The sequence below is a fragment of the Toxotes jaculatrix genome, chromosome 16 (genome assembly GCF_017976425.1).
Source record: "Toxotes jaculatrix isolate fToxJac2 chromosome 16, fToxJac2.pri, whole genome shotgun sequence".
Taxonomy (NCBI): Eukaryota; Metazoa; Chordata; class Actinopteri; family Toxotidae; genus Toxotes; species Toxotes jaculatrix.
In genome coordinates this window covers 15172365-15191909 of record NC_054409.1, presented here as the reverse complement: position 1 = coordinate 15191909, position 19545 = coordinate 15172365, and the positions used below count along the sequence as shown (strand labels likewise).

General features: G+C 40.9%; 1 protein-coding gene across 1 annotated transcript; it reads right to left on the bottom strand.

The window, feature by feature from the left end:
• Nucleotides 1–608: 608 nt before the first annotated feature.
• Nucleotides 609–16843, bottom strand: rnf34b (ring finger protein 34b). Its single transcript, XM_041058592.1, has 8 exons — nucleotides 16784–16843; nucleotides 10658–10876; nucleotides 7551–8036; nucleotides 5329–5391; nucleotides 4996–5197; nucleotides 4854–4877; nucleotides 4640–4681; nucleotides 609–2842 (listed from the first exon to the last, which is right to left on the bottom strand). The coding sequence occupies exons 1-8, from the start codon at nucleotides 16787–16789 to the stop codon at nucleotides 2658–2660; spliced, it is 1227 nt and encodes a 408-aa protein (XP_040914526.1). The 5' UTR covers nucleotides 16790–16843; the 3' UTR covers nucleotides 609–2657.
• Between the last annotated feature and the right edge of the window lie 2702 nt (nucleotides 16844–19545).

The following is a 19545-nucleotide window of genomic DNA, read 5'->3' as shown; positions in this document are numbered from 1 at the left end:
CATTTTCAGAAGTATTGTTCTTACTGTGCGCCTGTATTTGTCTTCATAATATTCAAAGTGATACAGAAACCACAAATTTTGCTATTGGAACTTGTCTAATACATTTCAGACTCTGCAGTGTAACGATTCAGTAAGTTTGCATTTTTCTTGATCTTCAAACTGAACTTTTTTAAAACAAAGTGTTTTAAAGTTTTTTGTGTACCTTTTGAATAGCAATTGATACAGTTCAGTTGATGGGTTTACATTTAAATTGTATTTGTTTGTTTGTTTTTCTTAGACAACCATGTCTCCATGAAATATTTTAGTACATTACTGTAAATGTTTTATGTACATAATGTACATGTAAAGCGTCTAGGAAAAGTTAAGTCAACCTTTGAGATATTAAATCCATTTTAAATACTGAACTGTGTGTGATTTTGGTCCTTTGGCTTTTTTTTTCTTAAATCCTTAAGATTTCAGCCCTGTTTGATTTGTATCATTATTTGGCAAGTGAAGATCTACAACATACCAGCCAGCGTGTTGGCTAAAAGTAAACAAAATCAATCTGAATGTATGACCCATTACAAAATGAAGAGCAGGGTTTTATGTTCTGGTTTGTAGTACTGCATTTTATTGAATCTAATAAATCATTTTCTCTTGTTTACCAAAATAAAAAGGTTCAACATTCCAAAATATAAAGATCCAGGATTATGAGTGCTCATGATACCCTCCTACTCTGATAATACCGTAGCTGCCCATGAATGACATCTTTGAGAAACAGCAGCATCAACAAACAGACTTACAGAGTTACAGTGTTTGTTACAGTGCATGGTGTCAGTGTTGGTTTTAGATCTGAAGCAGACGACAACAGAAAGTGCTAGAAAGCAAGACCATGACGCAACTTTAATGGTGAGAGACTGACGCGCTCAGAGGACTGAGGAACTCTTCTGACCAAAACCAGCAGAAATACATTCTGTAAAACAGCATATTTTTATTTTTAAACCTTCGCATTGATTAGAATTTTAAATCATGTCATCTCCCCAGTACATGAAAAAATATACATTTAATAACTTATCAGTAAACAACAATATAAACTATCTATGCGATTCACTTAACAGTAATTCAGCTTTTTTTTATTATTATTTTTTTAAACATACCACAGGCATACTGTACACACGAATATTTTAGTGACATCTGAGTTAACTGGATCTCATGACAAGAAAACAAAGTGTTTCATTTGCATAACAGGTTAAAGTAAACCAGGCTTCTTCTACCTCTCACTATGTGATTGGATGTTTGGAAGGACGCCTTGACAACATGACAAAAGGGTTTGTTGATGTTACACTCAGAAAAGAGGAAGTAGCACCTGTTACCTACCTAAGATTTGACATTAATGGACAACACAATCAAACAAGACACTTGTTAGACCTGTAAAATTGATGGTTTTGCTTGGTGGAAGTTATTTAAAATTAAAAAGGAATGAGTCATTCAAATATAGTTAAAAATAGTATCTTCACTCAAGGTTCAATTACTAGCTTTAAAAAAAAAAAAAAACTGCTGCTGCATCTCATCGTCTTCCTCAGGGTCTCATACTGTAAATGACCACCTGATGTTAGCTGAACCATCTTTATGACAAGTGAGGAAACAATCTGCTGAGACCATGAAGTGTGGTTAAAACCCGGAAAAAGTTAGTAAGTGGGCCTTGAGTTTAGATTTTTTTTTTTTTGTCATACTGCTGTTTCAAAGGTCAAAAATGAACTTTCACGCTCAGTAACGGGAATGTAGTGTGGCACGTGACGTGACCAAGCAGCGGTTTTACTATCTGGGCGCTTCATTTTCAAGGAGGAAAAATGGCAAAACACATTCACACAAGTAAAGTGTTGAAAGGTTTACATGTACACACTTTTTATTTCTTAAAGTTCATTTGAGAAAACAGAAAAAAAGAGTAAACTATCACACCAAGCTTGCTGGTTATGAGATGCATATATTGTGAAATCCTAACCCAAATATCAATCAAAGGCATGATGTTTGGCACCTTATACCCTCCTGTGTGTGTGACGAGATGACTCGGTGCGTGTGGTGTTCGGATTAACGAATAGATATTTTCTAAAAACATGTGTAAGTCTCTTTTTTTCTGATATTGCACATCCTAAAGAACACTGAAGGAGATAACACGGTGTCATGTGGCATGACTGTGTAAACCATATTGACTCTAACCCTGGGATCTTATATTTTTCACCACACCACACTTCTCCCTCTCTTCACCATGCAGACCAACCCGATCCATTTCAAGTATCCACGGGACCACCTCCTCTCCTCTCCTGTGAGTAAAATCTAAACAGAGAATGGAGAGTAGAAAGTGATGGCAGGGGGGTTCTGCTGTGTGTTTAACAGACCAAAGAGAGGAAGAGTGAGTGTCCCGGTGCAGCTGATGACGGTCCACCAGGGAGGAGAAGTAGGGCTGGAACATGAGTTAGTAAAAGGGGGGGGGGGGGGGGGGCAAACCGTAGTAGGCCAGAGGCAACAGTCTGGTTTCAAAGACCGGAAAGTTGCTCGCGCCTGCTGCAGCATTAGGCCCTGTGAGACGTCATGCACAGCAGTTCATCCTCAGTGATAAATTCAGGGCTCGGGCCACGTGGACGCCTGAGGGCCGCTCCAACGCGCACACGCTCAGAGTTTTAAGACTTGAAGACGTGCACCGCCCGCACCACGTACTGCCTGCAGATGGGGCACTCGCTCATCCGCTTTCCGCATTTGGTGCAGGTCACCATGTGACCACATTCTAGGAGCACGCAGTCGATGATGGCGTCCATGCAGATGCGGCACAAGTTTTCATCAGCCGCCAGCTGAGCTTTGACACCATCTGTGGATGGAAATGTAAAGTTATATGAAGTTTCATTAGCAATGGTTCTCTGCAAGGCTCATTAACAAACTGTCAGGAGTTCAGTGATGTTGTGATGATGGTGCACAAACTTAAGCTCCATGCAGTCCTGGAATAATCAACATAACCACATCATTCACCTCTGTTTTGCCATGAGCGGTAAATTCTCTCTTCTAAATCCCTACCCTCCAGTAGGTTATAACAGTCATTAAGTGTCCAAATCTGTTTGACAAAACGTTTTGTCAGCATTGCCCAAACCTAATAAATCTCATATTTGTTACGCAAAACTGCTTTGCTAGATGTTTTGTTCAGATCTACTAAGGTAGTCATCAGAAAAACAAACAAACAGCAACTGAGTCACAGCAGTTGCAGATATCCAATGTAATAAAACAAGTAATTTCAATCCGCAATCTATCAGAAATAACAGCATTAAACTGAACCTCAGCCAACATGGAAAAGAAGTCACTGAAGTGCTCAGAAAAAAATGGAAAACTGAACACAACAATGTGTAAACTACTGGGGCAACTCCATCTCCTGATGAAGATCATGTGATATGGCTGAAAGCTACAGAAAAGCTACATGGTGGACATGTTGGTGAGGACCTTTTACTAACACCATTAAATTGGTTTCTGACTGCTCCTATAACTTCTGACCACTGAAACCAGACTCTGTGGTTGGAAACTGCTTGGTTTGACCCGTAATTTTAAATAAACCATAGAAAACTAACCACAAGTGCCACAAATGCACTGGTTTATAGGAGTTATTGTATCTGACAGATGCATGATCAGCTCACACAGCTTAAATCTGCCTCATGCTGCTCAAATCGTTAAAAAGCCAACAGTGCTGCAGGTCTACACGTCTGACTATTAAGCAGCTAATATGATCCTCAAGCCCTTCGTACCAACAAGAGAGCCCCTAGGAAGCTTGACAATGTAATTACACCTGATGGAGACATGCTGCCACTGAAGTATTATGATGACTCATCAAGAGGTAAAAGCTCTTGGAGAGTGCTTTAATGACTGAATGAGAGGCTGCCCTTCAGAATAAAATGAGATGATGCACTTTGGAAAAGTACCATGAGTGACAGAACATGGAGACTCTGAATAAGACGCGAGATAATGACTCAAGTGACCATAATATGATAATATACAGGATGATATAAAGGATCAAGTGTGTAAAACTGGCTGCAGCATGCCTTTACTGTTTATGGCTGTCAAATGATAGGTGCAGTGTACAGTATCTGTTGATTAGGGCTGAACGATTTATTATTTTCTGATCGAAACTGCGATTTCAGACAACGCGATCATGTGACAGGTCAGGCTAACGCAATCAATGTAACCTGCTCCACCTGCTCCTTAATTACTGAAATGGCTTCAGCTGGACCAGACGCGGAGTTAAGGCATTTAATCCCCAAGAAAAGCAGCGCGTCGGGTTTGAGGCTGCAGACTTTCAACAGAAACTGGTGCTGTGCAAAACCTTGTCGCGCTAAATTTGCAACATGTAGCGGAAACACAACCAATTTATACCGACACCTGAAAAATCACCACAGGCATTTGCATGACGAAGAAGTTCCGGTGAAAAGTTTAGCGAAAAGAGAAAAATAACTGCCATTGGTCAAGAACGTCATAGAACGCACATGCATGTTTCTTAAAAACATTTAATTTTTTAATGGTATGATGTAACTTTCTGTCATTAATTTTCCTAAAATCGTTCAGCCCTACTGTTGATGGGGGAGATGCAGAAGGTGGTGTGAAGTGGCTTTTTATAAAAACATCTTACCTCCAACTCCACTGTGGCAGAGAGGTGGAGGATACGCAACCACTTTATAGATAAGAATGGGCAGTAATAAAGAAAATCTATTAGTTTATAAAACAGTGAATTTGCCCTTTATAATATAAAAAAAACAAGGCTGAAGCAGGTGTTAAGTATTAAAGTATTAAAAGGCAGTGTCATATGTCACAGCTACGAATATGATAATCAAAAGCACAGTTACCTGCAGTTATGCTCACATTTTCCACTAAAACAAAAAGAAAAAAAGAGGAGAAAAGGGTTTTTTTAGCTTACAGAACACTGGAGATCAACAACTATATACTTATAGACACAAAGACAAAAAAAGTAACGTCTTAAACACGTACTGGATTTCCTGTTCTGCTCATTTTCTCTGTAGAGTCGATGCACTCGCTCCAGGAGCTCCCACTTCTCGCAGCAGCCAGAGTAATTGACAAAGTTCCTGGCAAGAATCTCTTTCAGCTGGCGGACGGAGAGGTTTTCTATCGCCTCTTCATTGTCCAGATCAGACAACGAGGCCCTGATCCTCCTCTGTGTTGCCGGACTGACCTACAGTTCATGTGGGGAAACAGAGCTGAGGTCACTGAATGTGTAGCAGGATTGTTCTCTCTTTTAAAGACTGTTTGTTCAGTTCTGTAGATGTGTGTGGGAAAAAAAGACAAAAGAAACAACCATCACACCTCTATGATATTTTCAGTGGTCTCCAGGTTCAAGAGGGACGCTGTTGGGGTATCCTCATGCTCCTGTGTGAGTGGAAATCCACATACTGAAGTCAATTTAAGTTACTTTAAACTCTCACAACTATTCAGACACTGAAAGCATATGCTGTTTGACCAGTATGCTCACAGCATGAGCCCTAAACTCTCATGATGTGTAAAGATGTGACCTTGAGTTTTGTAGTTTAAAAGAACTGACACCAAACCTAATTCCAGCTCTGAAGCAGCTGAAGTGGAAACACAGTTAATCTCTTTGTCTCATTAACAAGAAGATCACTTTCTATTCAGTAAGGAAAAATGCATATTAAAGTAAAACCTCGAGATCTGTTAATCATCATTTCTCAACACTATCATAAAATGCTTGACTATAATTTAGAAATTCTTCTAGTTCAGTATGATTATTGATGGCATGATTAAAAAAAAAAAGACTTCACAGCTATCTGTGATCTAATTTAAATGGAGATATTTAAACACTGAGTCAGCTGCTCTTAACTCAGCAGTTAATTATTCTCTTTGAAGGTGGAGGTCAGGAATTTGCTGGAAGAAAGGAGAATAACTGGAATAACTGGTACTGTTTGGTACGAGTGCAGAACTCTGTATAATCTCAAACATTTCTGTGCTTTGAGAAGAAGATATAGTCTCTTAAAAGTGTTCATCCTGCTGTCTGTTTCTGTCCCTCTGTGCTTCAACACATTCCAGCAGATCACCGTCCTTCTCAAAAGAAGGTGTGTTAGCAACGTATCTGTCAGAGTTGCGGTGCTAAATGCCTGCGCTCGCCCAGACATCATGCTTTCCCTCAGACTCGACTCCTCAGAGACAAAAAAAACAAGCAAAGTGCCAAAGCTCTGTGGAGCAAAGCTTCTTTGACTTGATGTTAGATTTTATGAAGCCATTTCATACACATGAAAGTACTGGAAAGCACTCAGAGAGCACACACTGCTGTCAAGGCTGCTAAATTTGTTGTTTTGATAAGAGAACTTGTTCAGAAATGTTTCATCAAAATACAAATGATGATTAACAATAAAGATTGGTTACATGTGCCAGATTTTTTTCTTATCATTGTAATAGTTAATAAGAAAAAAATTGCTTTAAAAATGCTTTTAAAAATACCTGAATCCACACCAACATCTAATCGTTTGTTCATTAATCCGGATAGGACTAAAAAGATGGATTTAAAATCTATTTGGACCTAATGCCAATTACTGCCCTAATTCTGACTAATTCTTCTAATTTATGTTTCAATAACTACCATCAAGTCAAGTTCATTTAATACGAGTGACCTGAGGTTACAAAATGATTTACTTGTCTGTAAAGGTATTTTTTTGCAGCGTATATACAGAAATTTACATTTGGTTGAAAGAATAATTAAACCCCAAGAACCTTAAAGGTTTTTTGTGCCATAAACTAAGAGAAGGATAGAATCATACAGAGAGATTATCTATGTGAGTATGAGAGGGTGGATGTACTGTGGCGTTTCTGTGGTGTAGTTGTGTTTAGTTGCAGCTGTGACGCTGTGGGGAGTTCTCAACCTGTGTGGCTGTTACATAACGGACTCAGCCTATGTAACAGACCTAAAAAAGGCAAAGGGCTTAAGCTGCGTTGCTGGTTGGTCTCAGAGCTCTGTGCGCACGCATGCATGCATGTACACACACACACACACACATACACACACAGATGTTTCCAGCTGTCACATGGACAGTAGATCAGCCAGTAGTGCTGAGCTCTTTCAATGTCAGTGGAGGGAAAGCAAATCTACAAATGTACTAGATTTTCAGGGTAGCACAATTCATTCAGAACAAATCACCACAGGACCAAAAAAAAAAAAAAAAAAAAACAACAAAAAGACACAAAAAAGGAAAGAATAAAGCAGGAGATGAAGAGAATGAAATAAGCTAAATGACATCTAAAGATATGCACGAGAGGGCGTTTGTTTGTCGAGGAGCTGAAAGGAAGAAGCCTTCTCCTGACTTAAAACAGTCAGACTGAAACTTGTAAATAAGTTGATTTCACCTTTGAAATAATTATGTTGGATAGAATGAGGACAGATGTGAAAGAAGTATGGCATATGGAAATAGTGAATGAGTGAACGCGTGTTTGTGGCTGCATAGCACACAGTGTTAGTTTTGCATGCAGACACACACTGAACATCAGCCGTGTGATTTTAACACATGCACACACTGTCAGACCTGGCTGGTGGTCCCTGAGCTGTCACTTGGGCTGAGCACGTCTCCCTGAGAGGCGGAGAGGACCGACTGTTCAGAGGTGGAGCGAGTGGCAGAGGGGGGCGAGGCGGCGCGCGAGTGGGGGAGCGAGTGCAGACTGTCTGTATCATCTCCCCCTTCATCTTCCTCCTCCTCCTCCTCTTCCTCCTCTTCCTCGTGTGCGTCCTCCTCATCTTCCTCCTCATCCTCTTCCACCACCGTTCTCTGGGTCTCCCTCGCCCCCTGATGACAGAGCACCAGGTCCACCAGGTCCTCTTTCTCCCTGCATGTGTCTGTGGGGATGTTGCGCAGCAGCAGGTACTGCCGCAGGTCCTTCACTCGGAGCTGCATGAGCCGGGGCCGCTGGAAGGCCGTGCCACGCAGCAGGTGGCAGGTAGTGCAGCAGCGCAGGTTCTCCTGCAGCACCGAGCACAGGGCGCAGAAACTCTTCTTACAATCACAGCAGATGTGCTGAGGGGTCGGGGAGGGGAAGAAGAAATTCAAAGACAGACAGATGTGATGTGATCAGTTATTCATTTTCTTCTGACTGAAGCAACCAAACTCATCTTTAGAGCAATTTCATTTTCAGCACCATCATTTAAGAAACTGTATTTTTCATTATTTCTAAGTAGGCCCTGACGTCTGACTTCTGTCAGGATATTAAACTATTTATCCTCTGTGTCACTTTTGATGAATAAATTAACCATGTGCTGACAGGAATTAACTGATATGAGCTTAGGAAAATGGAAGTGAGCTCCCTGCAGTTTCTGCTAACGTTGTTTTTAATATGAACCAGAATAATTCATCAGTCCATGGTTTAACTTACGAGACATTGTTGATTAGGACTGAGCAATAATCCAATATTATCATTTATTAACTTTCAGTTGTATTTTATCATTTCACAAAATGATAATGTCTGATTTAACTATTCTTAGCAAACTGTAATTAAAACTCACTGAGTAACTGAGGTTTTTGTTTTACATGTGTGAAGAATGTTCACATATTTGATATCAAAGATGAACTGATGAGCTGAGTGATTGATTAGCCCAGCTGATTGGCAGAAAATGAATCAACAATGGTTAAAGTAATTCATGAACCACCTTCTCACTTGTGAGGATTTGCTGCTTTTTGCTGTTTCCTATCATTATAAACTTAACATTTTGGGGTTTTGTGCTGTTGGTTGAAAAAAAAAACCCAAACACTTTGAAGACCCTGGGAAATGTGACCAAAAAAAAAAAAAGGGAAACTATAAACCAACAAATTTCCAGCTGTAACAGCAGCTCATATCTTGTGTGCTCAATCATTTTCCACGAAAGAATAAAGAGAAATAAACTGTCTATAGCTCCTGGTGATTTTTGACATTTTACAGGCTTAATACTGTCTCCTGATACAGAGCAGCTGAGTAGATTGACACTTCAAATGGGCAGGAAAGCAGGTCGGCCACGGCAGTAAACATTTTCTTATCGCTAGTGCACAAATATGCTCTGGTCCACCAGAAGCACATTTCCACCGCAACAGATACTTTTCTTCAATCATGTGCTGTTAATCCCCCGACACGTCTTTTTTCATACTACGAAAATATCACGCTCACACATAAATGTGCGTATCCAGGGAGTCGACCCCGCCGCCAGAAAGGCGACTGGTGTGTGGATGACGATAGAGCGATCTGAAGCAGGGAGCGTGGAGGAAGCAGTGCTTTCATCACCGTCCCAGTGCGTCTGACTGCCAGACAGATACACTCTGCCATTAAACTGTGACATATGCAGCTGTGCAGAGACCCTGGAAATATCAGTATGAGTTTGTATGGTGTATGCTCTTAAAGGACCGTGCCAGTGGTTTTGCATTTTTTTTTTACACATTAACTATAAGCTGTATCCCGTTTACAACACTGACTGAGTTTTAAGCAGTGGCGGAGGCAAAGTTCAGATTCTTAAGAAAAGTACCAGTACACCACAGTGAAAATACCCCATGACATGTTTGCCCTTATCCCACTGAAATCCCACTGAAGTAAAAAAATGTATAAGCAGCATTTTACTGTTTTAACTACTTTATGGAAACTTAATAGGAAATTTAAAAAAACTATGTTCTGCAACACAAATTTTTGTTTGCTTTTTAAAATATTTGTTATATTATACAAACGCTGCTGTACTGTACATAATCATTCCATACCTGGTTGTGACCTTGACCTTAGTAGAGACTGTGCTTTATTTACCGACTGCTCTATTCAGTTCTATTAATGGCTGCTTGTTCCGGTTATTTTATTTTTAGTTAGTGCTTAAATAGGACGTAGCTGTGTAGCTGGAGACCGGTCAGAGATCTCACACTGTTGCTGTTGACTCGGCCTCCAAATTCCCCAGATCTCAATCAGATCCAGCATCTGTGGGATGTGCTGGAAAAACAATTTGGATCCATGCAGGCCCGCCTTGCTGCAACTTACAGGACTTAAAGGATCTGATACTAACATCTTGATACTTTGACAAGTCAGAGCTGTTTGGGCGGCTCAGGGGAGAACTGCACAACAATATGCAGGTGGTTTTAATGCTGTGGTTTTAATGTGTTGTGAAAAGGATTGTGTTTGGTCTAATATGGATTGAATATAATATGGATGGATGATGTAGTATGTTTGCTTCACACCGAAAGATGAGAAATGTCATTTCAGTGTGAATCAGATCTATACTATGCTTTGACATTAAAAAGGCCTCAGCAAGTGACTCAGTAATTATGGATGTCAGTGTTTCCCTGAATTAACCATGAATGAGGAGTCCCTCTCACAACTGCACGCGATGATTACATAATTCTAACAAAAAAAAGAAAAAAGAAAAAAAAATGCTGACTAAATGTGGAATGTCAGGGATTACTCAAGCAGTTTCCCAGTCTCTGCAAGTTGACATTGAGGGGGAGAAAGCAAGCAGCCGGCAGTCAGCCTGAACATGTAGTCTGCTTTGGAAAGTGGTCAGTAGTTATGTTCTGTGAATAGGAAATCTCTCCTGTTGTCCCAAACCACCGTCTTATTTGACTGCATGAAACACTTTTTACTTAGCGGGTCTTTGTAAGCATCTGGTCCGCCTTTCACTCACACAACCCTTGTTTACCTTGCGTCTGAAGACAGAGAAGGCCAGTCCGCAGGCCTTGCACAGCTGTCCAGCGCTCCCTGAGCTGGTGGGGGGGTAGGTGGAGTACCCAGCGCTGGGGGCGAAGCGGAAGGGCCCCGCCCCTGCTCCGAACCCTGGCTGCTGAGCCCGCACCGTGCCGGTGCCCATCACCTCGTTCAGCAACCCACAGCATGACGCCCACATGGACGATGCCCCCGCCTTTGGAGTACATGCACAGAAACACTTAAAAAAAAAAAAACTGAGAGACAACACAGATTATATCTCTAAAATCATTAGTAAATGTTATGAAATAAATATGAGCCAACATACACAACTTCAGTTTGCTCTCATTTAAGATCTTTTTGAAACCTTTTCTAAGTTACATATGCACCAACTTTGGGATCTTTCCCGTGTAGATATAAAGGGCTCAATCTAAGCTCTTGAAAACACAAGGTGTCTTAGTTTCAGGTGATTATACACTAATGCAAACATGATTATGAATATTTCTGCCAATAGATCCCTCTAAATCCTACACATTGCTCCTTTATAATAACATTCAGTGGATTTGGATTTCCATAATAATAAATATACAATAAACCCAAGAATCACCCTTAATTTCCCTGATACAGACCTGCATACAAAAAAAATACCGTCTACAGTCTCAACAACCTCCACCAACAAAGTAGGGCAGCTTGTTTATTGCCTGAGAGGCAAAATCCAAGGCCAAAAAGTCAAAGGTCAAATCATTTGCTATTGGTTGCAAACCTTAAATGTTGTGAGTGTGTGGTAAAAACTGAAGGTGATTCAGATGAACACTTTAACATTTTTATCAACTAAGACCTTGTCCCAGCTGGATTTTGGTGGTTTGGCATTCAGAGGACACCGTTTAGTGGACTTTTAGAAAATGAATCCAACTGAAACTGTAATAGAATTTTGAAATTTAAGGGGGAAGCTGTAAGAGAAATATTCTAATTACTATCACAACACAGATTTGAACCATACTGTATCGTCCAGCCATAGTACCCAAAATGGCTTGAGGAGATAGTCTCCCTTGGTACAGGGTTAAGAGAAAAAAACAAGAGAGAGGATGAATGAGGAAGAGGGAGGAGGGGAAGAGACACCGGGCATAGCATTATTGAGAGTGCTCTTTAAGAGTCTTTGAGGTTAGAGATAATTAGACTGAAGTAGACTCTAAAAGCTCCTATTAATGACGTTCTCCAAAGAGACTGAGCGGGTTAAATTTCTCAGTCACTGCATTATTTCCTGCAATCTGATAAACAAATGAGCCACACAGAAGCAGAGGATGTGTGAGGAGTCGGAGCCACACAACAAATATCATGTGAGGGTCAAACTGGGAAGATGCAGATGTTATTTCGCTTGTGTATGTCCTGAGGAAACCGTGTAAACTAGATTTAAGTTTGCGTACACGGCTTGTAAAGTTAAAGCCAGAGCCCACGCGGAAAGGATCAGTTGGATGTGTTTGCTGACCACAAGATGGGCCAGAGACAGGGAGCAAAGATGGCGTGATGGGATCCACGGCTCCTTGGAGCATACTGATGAGAGGAGGAGGGAGGGGGAGGACAGCGAGGAGAGAATATGTCTTCTGTTGTTCCCCAGCCTGCAGAATCAATAGCTGACATGAGCATAATGTAAGCCCTCTGTGGTTCCCGGCTCTATGAGGAAAACAATGGAATTCACAGGGTCCTGCCACATCTCTTCTTAAGGCAGCACTCTGCTCCGACTTGTCACAAACACCGTGTGATCTGACCTCACCCATCTGCTTAGGGATTCGTTATGTAATCTTAGGACCGAGGCACTATATGTGGAGTCATGGCGAGGAGGAGGCAGGTCTGCCCTCGCTGGAGTGAGACAGTCAGGAGGGGTTTGCAAAGTTTGAATCATTAATGAATTTCATTCATTTAGTAGTTTTTTTGTTCATCTGTCTATTGCCAAACTAAAATTTTGATTGTGACCCATCCTTTAGTCTATAACATGTCATCTTTAAAATCCTCAAATTTGAGCAGCTGGAAGCAGTGAATGTTTGGTAGTTCTGCTTAATAAAAGACAAAGAATGTTTCACCACTTATTAAAACTGCTGTCAATTAATTTTTATATTAATCGATTGGCTCTTTTTAGTTTTATGTGTCTTCTCCTCAGTTAAATCTGCCAAAAGCAGCTCACGTTGTCATGATATACTCCCCTAGCTTTCTGCACACAATAAACCCATGATGCATAACAACTTGAATTATTCGCCTGAGGCTTAAACTTGACCTGGTGTTCAGCTGCTAAAAAAGTCTCCCGGGTTAGATACAGCCCTCCTCATGAGGGAGTGAAGCCACTAAAAGTGATATTTACTGCATTCTCCAGGAGGAGGACCCGCTGCAGTCGGCTCATGAAATCAGTCTTATCTGGCTTTGAGCCAGCAGCACGAGATCCCTCTGTCACTTCAATTAGCACACTGTAAGCTCTGGAGGCAGGGAGTCCCGAACAAACAAGTGACAAGAGCAAACATCACACAAAGCAGTTTTTTTTTTTTTTGGCTGTATCATTTATATTTCTCTACTGTCTGATCACTTAAACTATACCTCTGGAAAACACTAAGCACTATATACTTTATTTTGTCATTTCAGTCACCTCTGGTCAGGTCTTAGTCCAATACTTGCAACATTTCTCACACTGCTCCTGGAATATGACCAACAAACCATCCAGACTCAGTGTGTGTACAAACAAACAAACAAACCCAAAGCCACCAAGAGGGGAACGCAGCAAAAAGTAACTGTGGCACAGATTTAAATAGAAAGATGCACAGGGGACGGAAATCAGCAATGTTCAGGCTTCGAGTTGTGGACGAAAAGTAATCTGACCTCATAAAAGTGGCTTTTGAGGATCAAACCTCAAAAACTGTATTGACACAGACAAGTGTAACCATAAGGGAGGGGAACCATAGATAGAGCCTAAATGGGGCATGTGGAGACGGAGTGTTTCACTAAAACTGAAACGAGTCTGAAACGGAGAGATAACACTTTTTTTTTTATACCTTCCTTTGAGCAACATCAGGTGACTTATCACGCCCTTCTGTGCATCCGCTGATTTATTTACTGCTCAAAACTTCACTTTCACGCAAGATATAAATAACAATTCCAAACATACCCAGAGAAAGTCGACTGATGTGATTAACGCATTCATGTAAAAGTCAATTAAATCCCAATACGCTACTAAATATGCAAAATAAGTTGTCGAGAGCCTGATAAATTGCCTCAAGTGATGACATCTCTGGTTCTGCTGCATCGATTTTGATCCTTTTGTTACTATCCATCTATCCATCTTGAGTCATTGGAATGCAAAGCTAAAATCGATGGAGGTTTTTTAAGGGGATAGCCACAAGTGTGTATGGTGGTCTATGCATTTGCAAGCACGATACAGCAACCGATACACAGATATATATAAAACTTGCAGTATTACGATGCTTGCAGTGTAAACAACTGTGCACATCGTTCACTATCTTTCCATCATCAACCGTCTCTCTCTCACATTTCATTTCCTCTTTCTGTCGGTTGAACCTCGCGCCTGCTTTTCTCTGGCATCAACTGGAAATGTCACTCACAGTGAAAAGTGAGTTCAGCTGCCTGACTGTTAAGACTGAAGAGTAATATTGACAGAAAATAAACTGATGCGTTTACTGCCTTTCGTCATTTGCCTTAAATGATAAGTCTAAATGTAATATTTCATTTAAATTAGACATTACTCAATCATGCACTAGATGTACATGATCCAGCGATGTCTGCTGGAGCCTGCAGACGTCAAATCCGCTGAGGTCTGGAGAGATATGCACATAAAACTCAAGCTAAGGCTACCAGCTAAGTTTGGATTTGTGTCTGCAAAATAACAGATTTGCACAGTTTACTCCAAAAGCAGAGGATGACTTGAGAAGGATTTAGCCTGGAGAATATTTTTGGTGCAGCAATACAAACAGATATTGACTGATGCGGAGATTGTCCTGCAATATTAAAGCATAACTGGACTGTTTTACAACCACCACCAGAAATCTGCTGTGCCCTCTGGACTCTCTTTATAGCTTTAGACTTCTTCATCCACTTTAGAAATCAGCCCGAAGCAGTGAGCTTAGTCTCATTTGGAATAAAGTATGAGCCACTGGGCTAAATCAGTGTTACATCTTATAATTTCAGCAGAGATTTGTGAGTGTTTGCAACCGTCATGTAAAGTATGTGCTTACTGACGACAGGGAAAATTAAATGGTAAGAGGATTTTGAATGGAAAGTATATAAAAATCAAACATGGATTTTGAAATATCATAAATCAAGTCACAGGTCTATCCCTGATTAAAACGGCATTGATAACATATACTGTGTGGCCATTTCGAGATGTATGCTTACTCAATTCAGCTAACGCCGTCTGGTCCGCAGGGGCAGAAAAGCTGCTTTTCAATTTAAAGCAGATTAGTCAATAAAAAAAAGTCAATTTTGTCTTCCTGGGACACAGTGATGATGATGTGCCTTCTGTAAATTAACTGCACTGAGTTAATACCTCTCTACTCTCGTCTTCCATAATATTGTAATAAACAGTACTGACATACTTGACCTACTGCATGCAAAACTTGACACAGGTATTCATTGTGCAGAATGGGTATGCTCAGTCTTACATTATTGTTGCATTGTGCAACAGCAAAGCCACTTTGTGTTGCGTTTGAGCAGCAGAAAATTTTAAGTAACCTTAAGTAACCTTAAGTAATCAGCTGCAGAAATACTTTAATTTTTCAGAAGTAATCTGCAAATCTCAAATACTGCATGTGTGTGTGTTTTAAAGTTAAAATACCACACAACAGTATTTTCTTCCTAAAATGCCCACTGCTGACTGAAAACCTAAACAGAAGATTAGCATTACTCCAAAACATACAGTGCATATGAAAAGGGGATTTGGTTAATGTAACTAAATAATAATAATAATAATAATAATAGGTATCGGACCAGCCAGAGTCCAGCCCCCAGCTCTTTCGCTTGCAGCTGGTGCTTGGGGGAACCCTCTGCTCTGTCACACAAATCACAATATTCCACCATGAAATGTGAAATGAAATAAATACTAAGGATCAGTACCTGCACATCAACACAAAGTATTCGAGTAAATGCGTGTGTTTACTCTGCAGCTCTAAGCAATAAGAGAGTTTTATTTCTAAAATTAGGCCTTTCACCTTTTAAAGTCCTCAGTGATGCACGACTAGGACTCATCCAATCACTAACAGTGCAGCTGCAATAACAGGTGATGAAGTGTCAGGTGCCTCAAACGTTATTCTTCATAATGTACATACACAGCACTAATGATGATGGTGGTGGTGGATGAATAGTGGCAGTCCAGCCTAACCTTTCACCGTGACTGTCGCCACACACCTGCCGCCACCAGAGCACCAATGACATCATCGCCATCATCTTCATCATCATCAGTCCTGAGCTCGAGCTGCCAGACGACAACATCACCTTTCCTCCCTGTGCTGCAGCCTGTCTCTGCTACGGTGCACATACACACTCCGTCTGAGAGGAAGGAGACACCGGTGAACCTCAGCACAGCTTGGACCTGAGAGGTGATCCTCTCTCCTCTCCTCTCCTCTCCTCCTCTCTCTCTCTCTCTCTCTGGACACCGAGACGTCTCCCAAACATCCCCGCACTCACTCACTGACCGCAGTCTCTATCTCATTAGAGGGGATTAAAGCCTGACGATGAATGGACGTCGCTCCGGCGGCTTTAGTCCACTGAACTATCATACTGGGGTCAAAGCAGGCTCATTAAAAGGCTACACACTGTACCTACTGTTTGTCACAACGGCCGGGGATGCAGGGAAAGCATCCCCTGGCTTGCACCCTCGCCAAGAAAATGAACATCAGACAGAGCAGGACCAGCAGCGGCAAGTGGATTCGCGGTGACAACTTAAAATTAAAGAGTCAGTGTAGCATTAAAATGCAAGCCTGTTGATATAATTACAACTAAGTGCTCACAAACAAAAAACGAATTAACATTAGGATGGAGGTATTTCCTGCCTCTCGGTGCAGCATCATGCGCGAAACACGAGAAATCGGCGTCGTAAAAATGAATCCGAATTGCAGATGGAATCACATACCTTCATTGCACCTCCCGTTTGAGGAATTTGCCGAGTAATGTCAGGACGACGACCATTGCAAGTGCACAGGGAATCAAACCATTACGTCTTCCCTCTCTCCAACTGCCTGTGTGTGTGGAGTAAGCATAACGTAATGGCCAAGAGAGCCGCAGCCAACCACAGCGCGCACACAGGCGCTGGTATCTTTAGCAGCCAATCCGCCTTAACACATCACCCAGAGTGGGCGTGCAGTGCCGTGCGTAAAGACGCATGTGTGAGCCTGACAGACGCATCATGCTATTTTCACAGCTTCGGTTTCTAATGTCATGCTTCTTTTTTTTTGTTTCCATCAACATTAAGTGTGGTAAGTGATGCGCTCAGCTGCAACAGCCCATTATATAATAATAAAATATAATAAGTTTATTTATATAAATATATGTCAGCTTGAGACATGTATTATTATGGTCTTATTTCAGTGAGTGGAGGCAAAACACAAGCTGCATCAACACATGCTGTGTTCATTTTGTTTCATACCAAAACTAAATGCGTCTACAGTCTTATTTACCTTATTTTGGATTCGTGCATGCCAGTACCTATGCCTGTATGTATGCACACAAGGCTGCTGTCTGCAGTAAGGAGATTAGAGGGGTTTTACTCCATTGCATCGCCAGTACCCGCTAAGAGCCCGCAGGGGGCAGTAGATAGCGCTGCATCATCATTATTATCATCATTCAGACATAACTGAGCTGCAGGGGAGGAAGGCTGCTCGTGCTGATCTTATTTTATAATGCAGCCCAAGTCATACAGAATTTATAAGTTAGGTGGCTGTGGCAGCGGCTGTACAGGAGACAAAAGTGCATTTTAGGTGTCTGTCTCAGGATTCTTAATGAGGCAAACAGTCAAATGCTGCTGCCAGAGTCTCTTTAAATTCTCTGCCATTTCCAGTACATCAAACAGTGACCCTCCTATGTTGATTTTATTTCACACAGCCACATTAAAAGATCTGTTAAGGCCTTCAGGCCCAGCAGTGACACACTTAAGAGCTTTAGATCTGGGCTGAATATTCCTCCACAGTGTTCAAACATCAAAGTTGTAGTGGAGCTTGAAGTGTACGTGTCCATGTGAAAAATTTAGCCAAAGAACCAGCTTGGTTAGACGCTGAAGTGACTTTGCTTTAAAGGGTCGCTTCACCCAAATTAGACCCTGTGAGGGTCTCACATAGTGGTCTGCCTCCTGAGAACAAGGAAACATGCTGAATTAAAAAAAGGGGGAAAAAATAGCTTGAACCACAGATATTGGTCTCTGTTGTGACAGCTGCATCCCAGAACTCACAGGGAAAGCAAAACCATGTGTGCTAACTTATGCATAAATAAATGAATATGCTGTTTTAGTGATGATCAAAAATGAAAATGAATATAAAGCACCGGCGGGACTGCAAAAGTGATGCAAGAAACAAAGGAGAAAAGGCCACTGGGTGAAGCCAGATTTGAAAATTAAGTATAAATAAAAAAATAGAGATTCATTTTCAGCATCTGCTTTGAATCTGTCTTGCAATGGTCGTATTTATACAGGCCTCCAAAAAAATAGTACCCCCACCCCCTCACATCTTCATGGGAAAATCCAGAATCTAGTTTTACTTCCGGTCACAAGTTTTCTCACACTCTCACATGTACATGTGTTAAACTCAGATTTCAGGTGACTACACAGCAACGTTCCCTCTTTAGCAGATGAATGTGAACAACCTTCTTGTCAAATTCTTCACATACGACATTCTGCACCGTGAAGATCAAACATTCACGAGAAAGCAACAAGAAGCACACATTTTTAAGTGGAGGGAGACTTTAATCTTTGGGTCTATAAGATGAAAAAAAATAGTGAAAATTTCCACATCACAATGTCTGTGAGCCCAAGGTGACGTCTTTGTTGTGTTTGTTTTGTTTGATCAATAGTCAAAAACTCCAAAATGTTTAATTTACAATGATATAAAACAGCCAAAAGCAGCAAATCTTCACCTTTGAGAAGCTGGAATCAAAGAGTCTTTGGCAGCTTTGCTTAATCAATTATTTAAACTCAAAACTTACAGATTAATTTTCTGTCTAATTGTTCACCTAAGCATTTCAGCTCCATACACACCTGAGAGTTGTTAAAACATTAAGTGCAGTTGCACAACTTTTCTGAATTACAAACTAATTCATCCACTTTTTCACTCAACTTCTATTTATGCAGTTAAAGGAAACCACTTCCTGGAAACTACTCTTAAAGATGACACAGATTTACTGGAAAACATGTTTTCCTGGGGAAAATCAAATTCATTATCTTTTTCTTGAGTAACAAATGAGAACATAAAACCAAGACCTGACATCCCCTCTTCATCTCCTTTATGGTCAGATGATTTTACAAACTAAGTCAGGATAAGAAGCACGTGACAAGTTTAAACTTTGTGTAAGGATTATTGGCTTCTAAAACTCTGGGAGAGAGTCCAACACTCAACTGTGTCCAGGGTTGCGAAACATGAGCAATGCAAAACACTGATTGAAACTGACTGATAACGCCCCCCCCCTTCCATCTCTCTACCACACACAAACACAGGAACAAACAAAACTTAATTACTCTTTGCCTGGGAAACATTTTATCCCTTTGAAACTATTTATTACAGAAAAACTTTTCGACTGAGCAATGTGTGTTCACCTCATGTGAACAAGTAAAACGAAAAGTGCAGCTTCAGTCATCAAATTTCCTGCCAGAATGAGTAACTATTCTTCTCCAATCCTGCTGAGACCAGA

Excerpts from the sequence above, each read along its gene's own strand:
- rnf34b (XM_041058592.1), bottom strand. Across the intron at positions 5,198-5,328 it reads CCACTGAAAATATCATAGAG|GTCAGTCCGGCAACACAGAG; the intron begins GTGTGATGGTTG and ends CATGAACTGTAG. Across the intron at positions 2,843-4,639 it reads CTGCCACAGTGGAGTTGGAG|ATGGTGTCAAAGCTCAGCTG; the intron begins GTAAGATGTTTT and ends TTCCATCCACAG.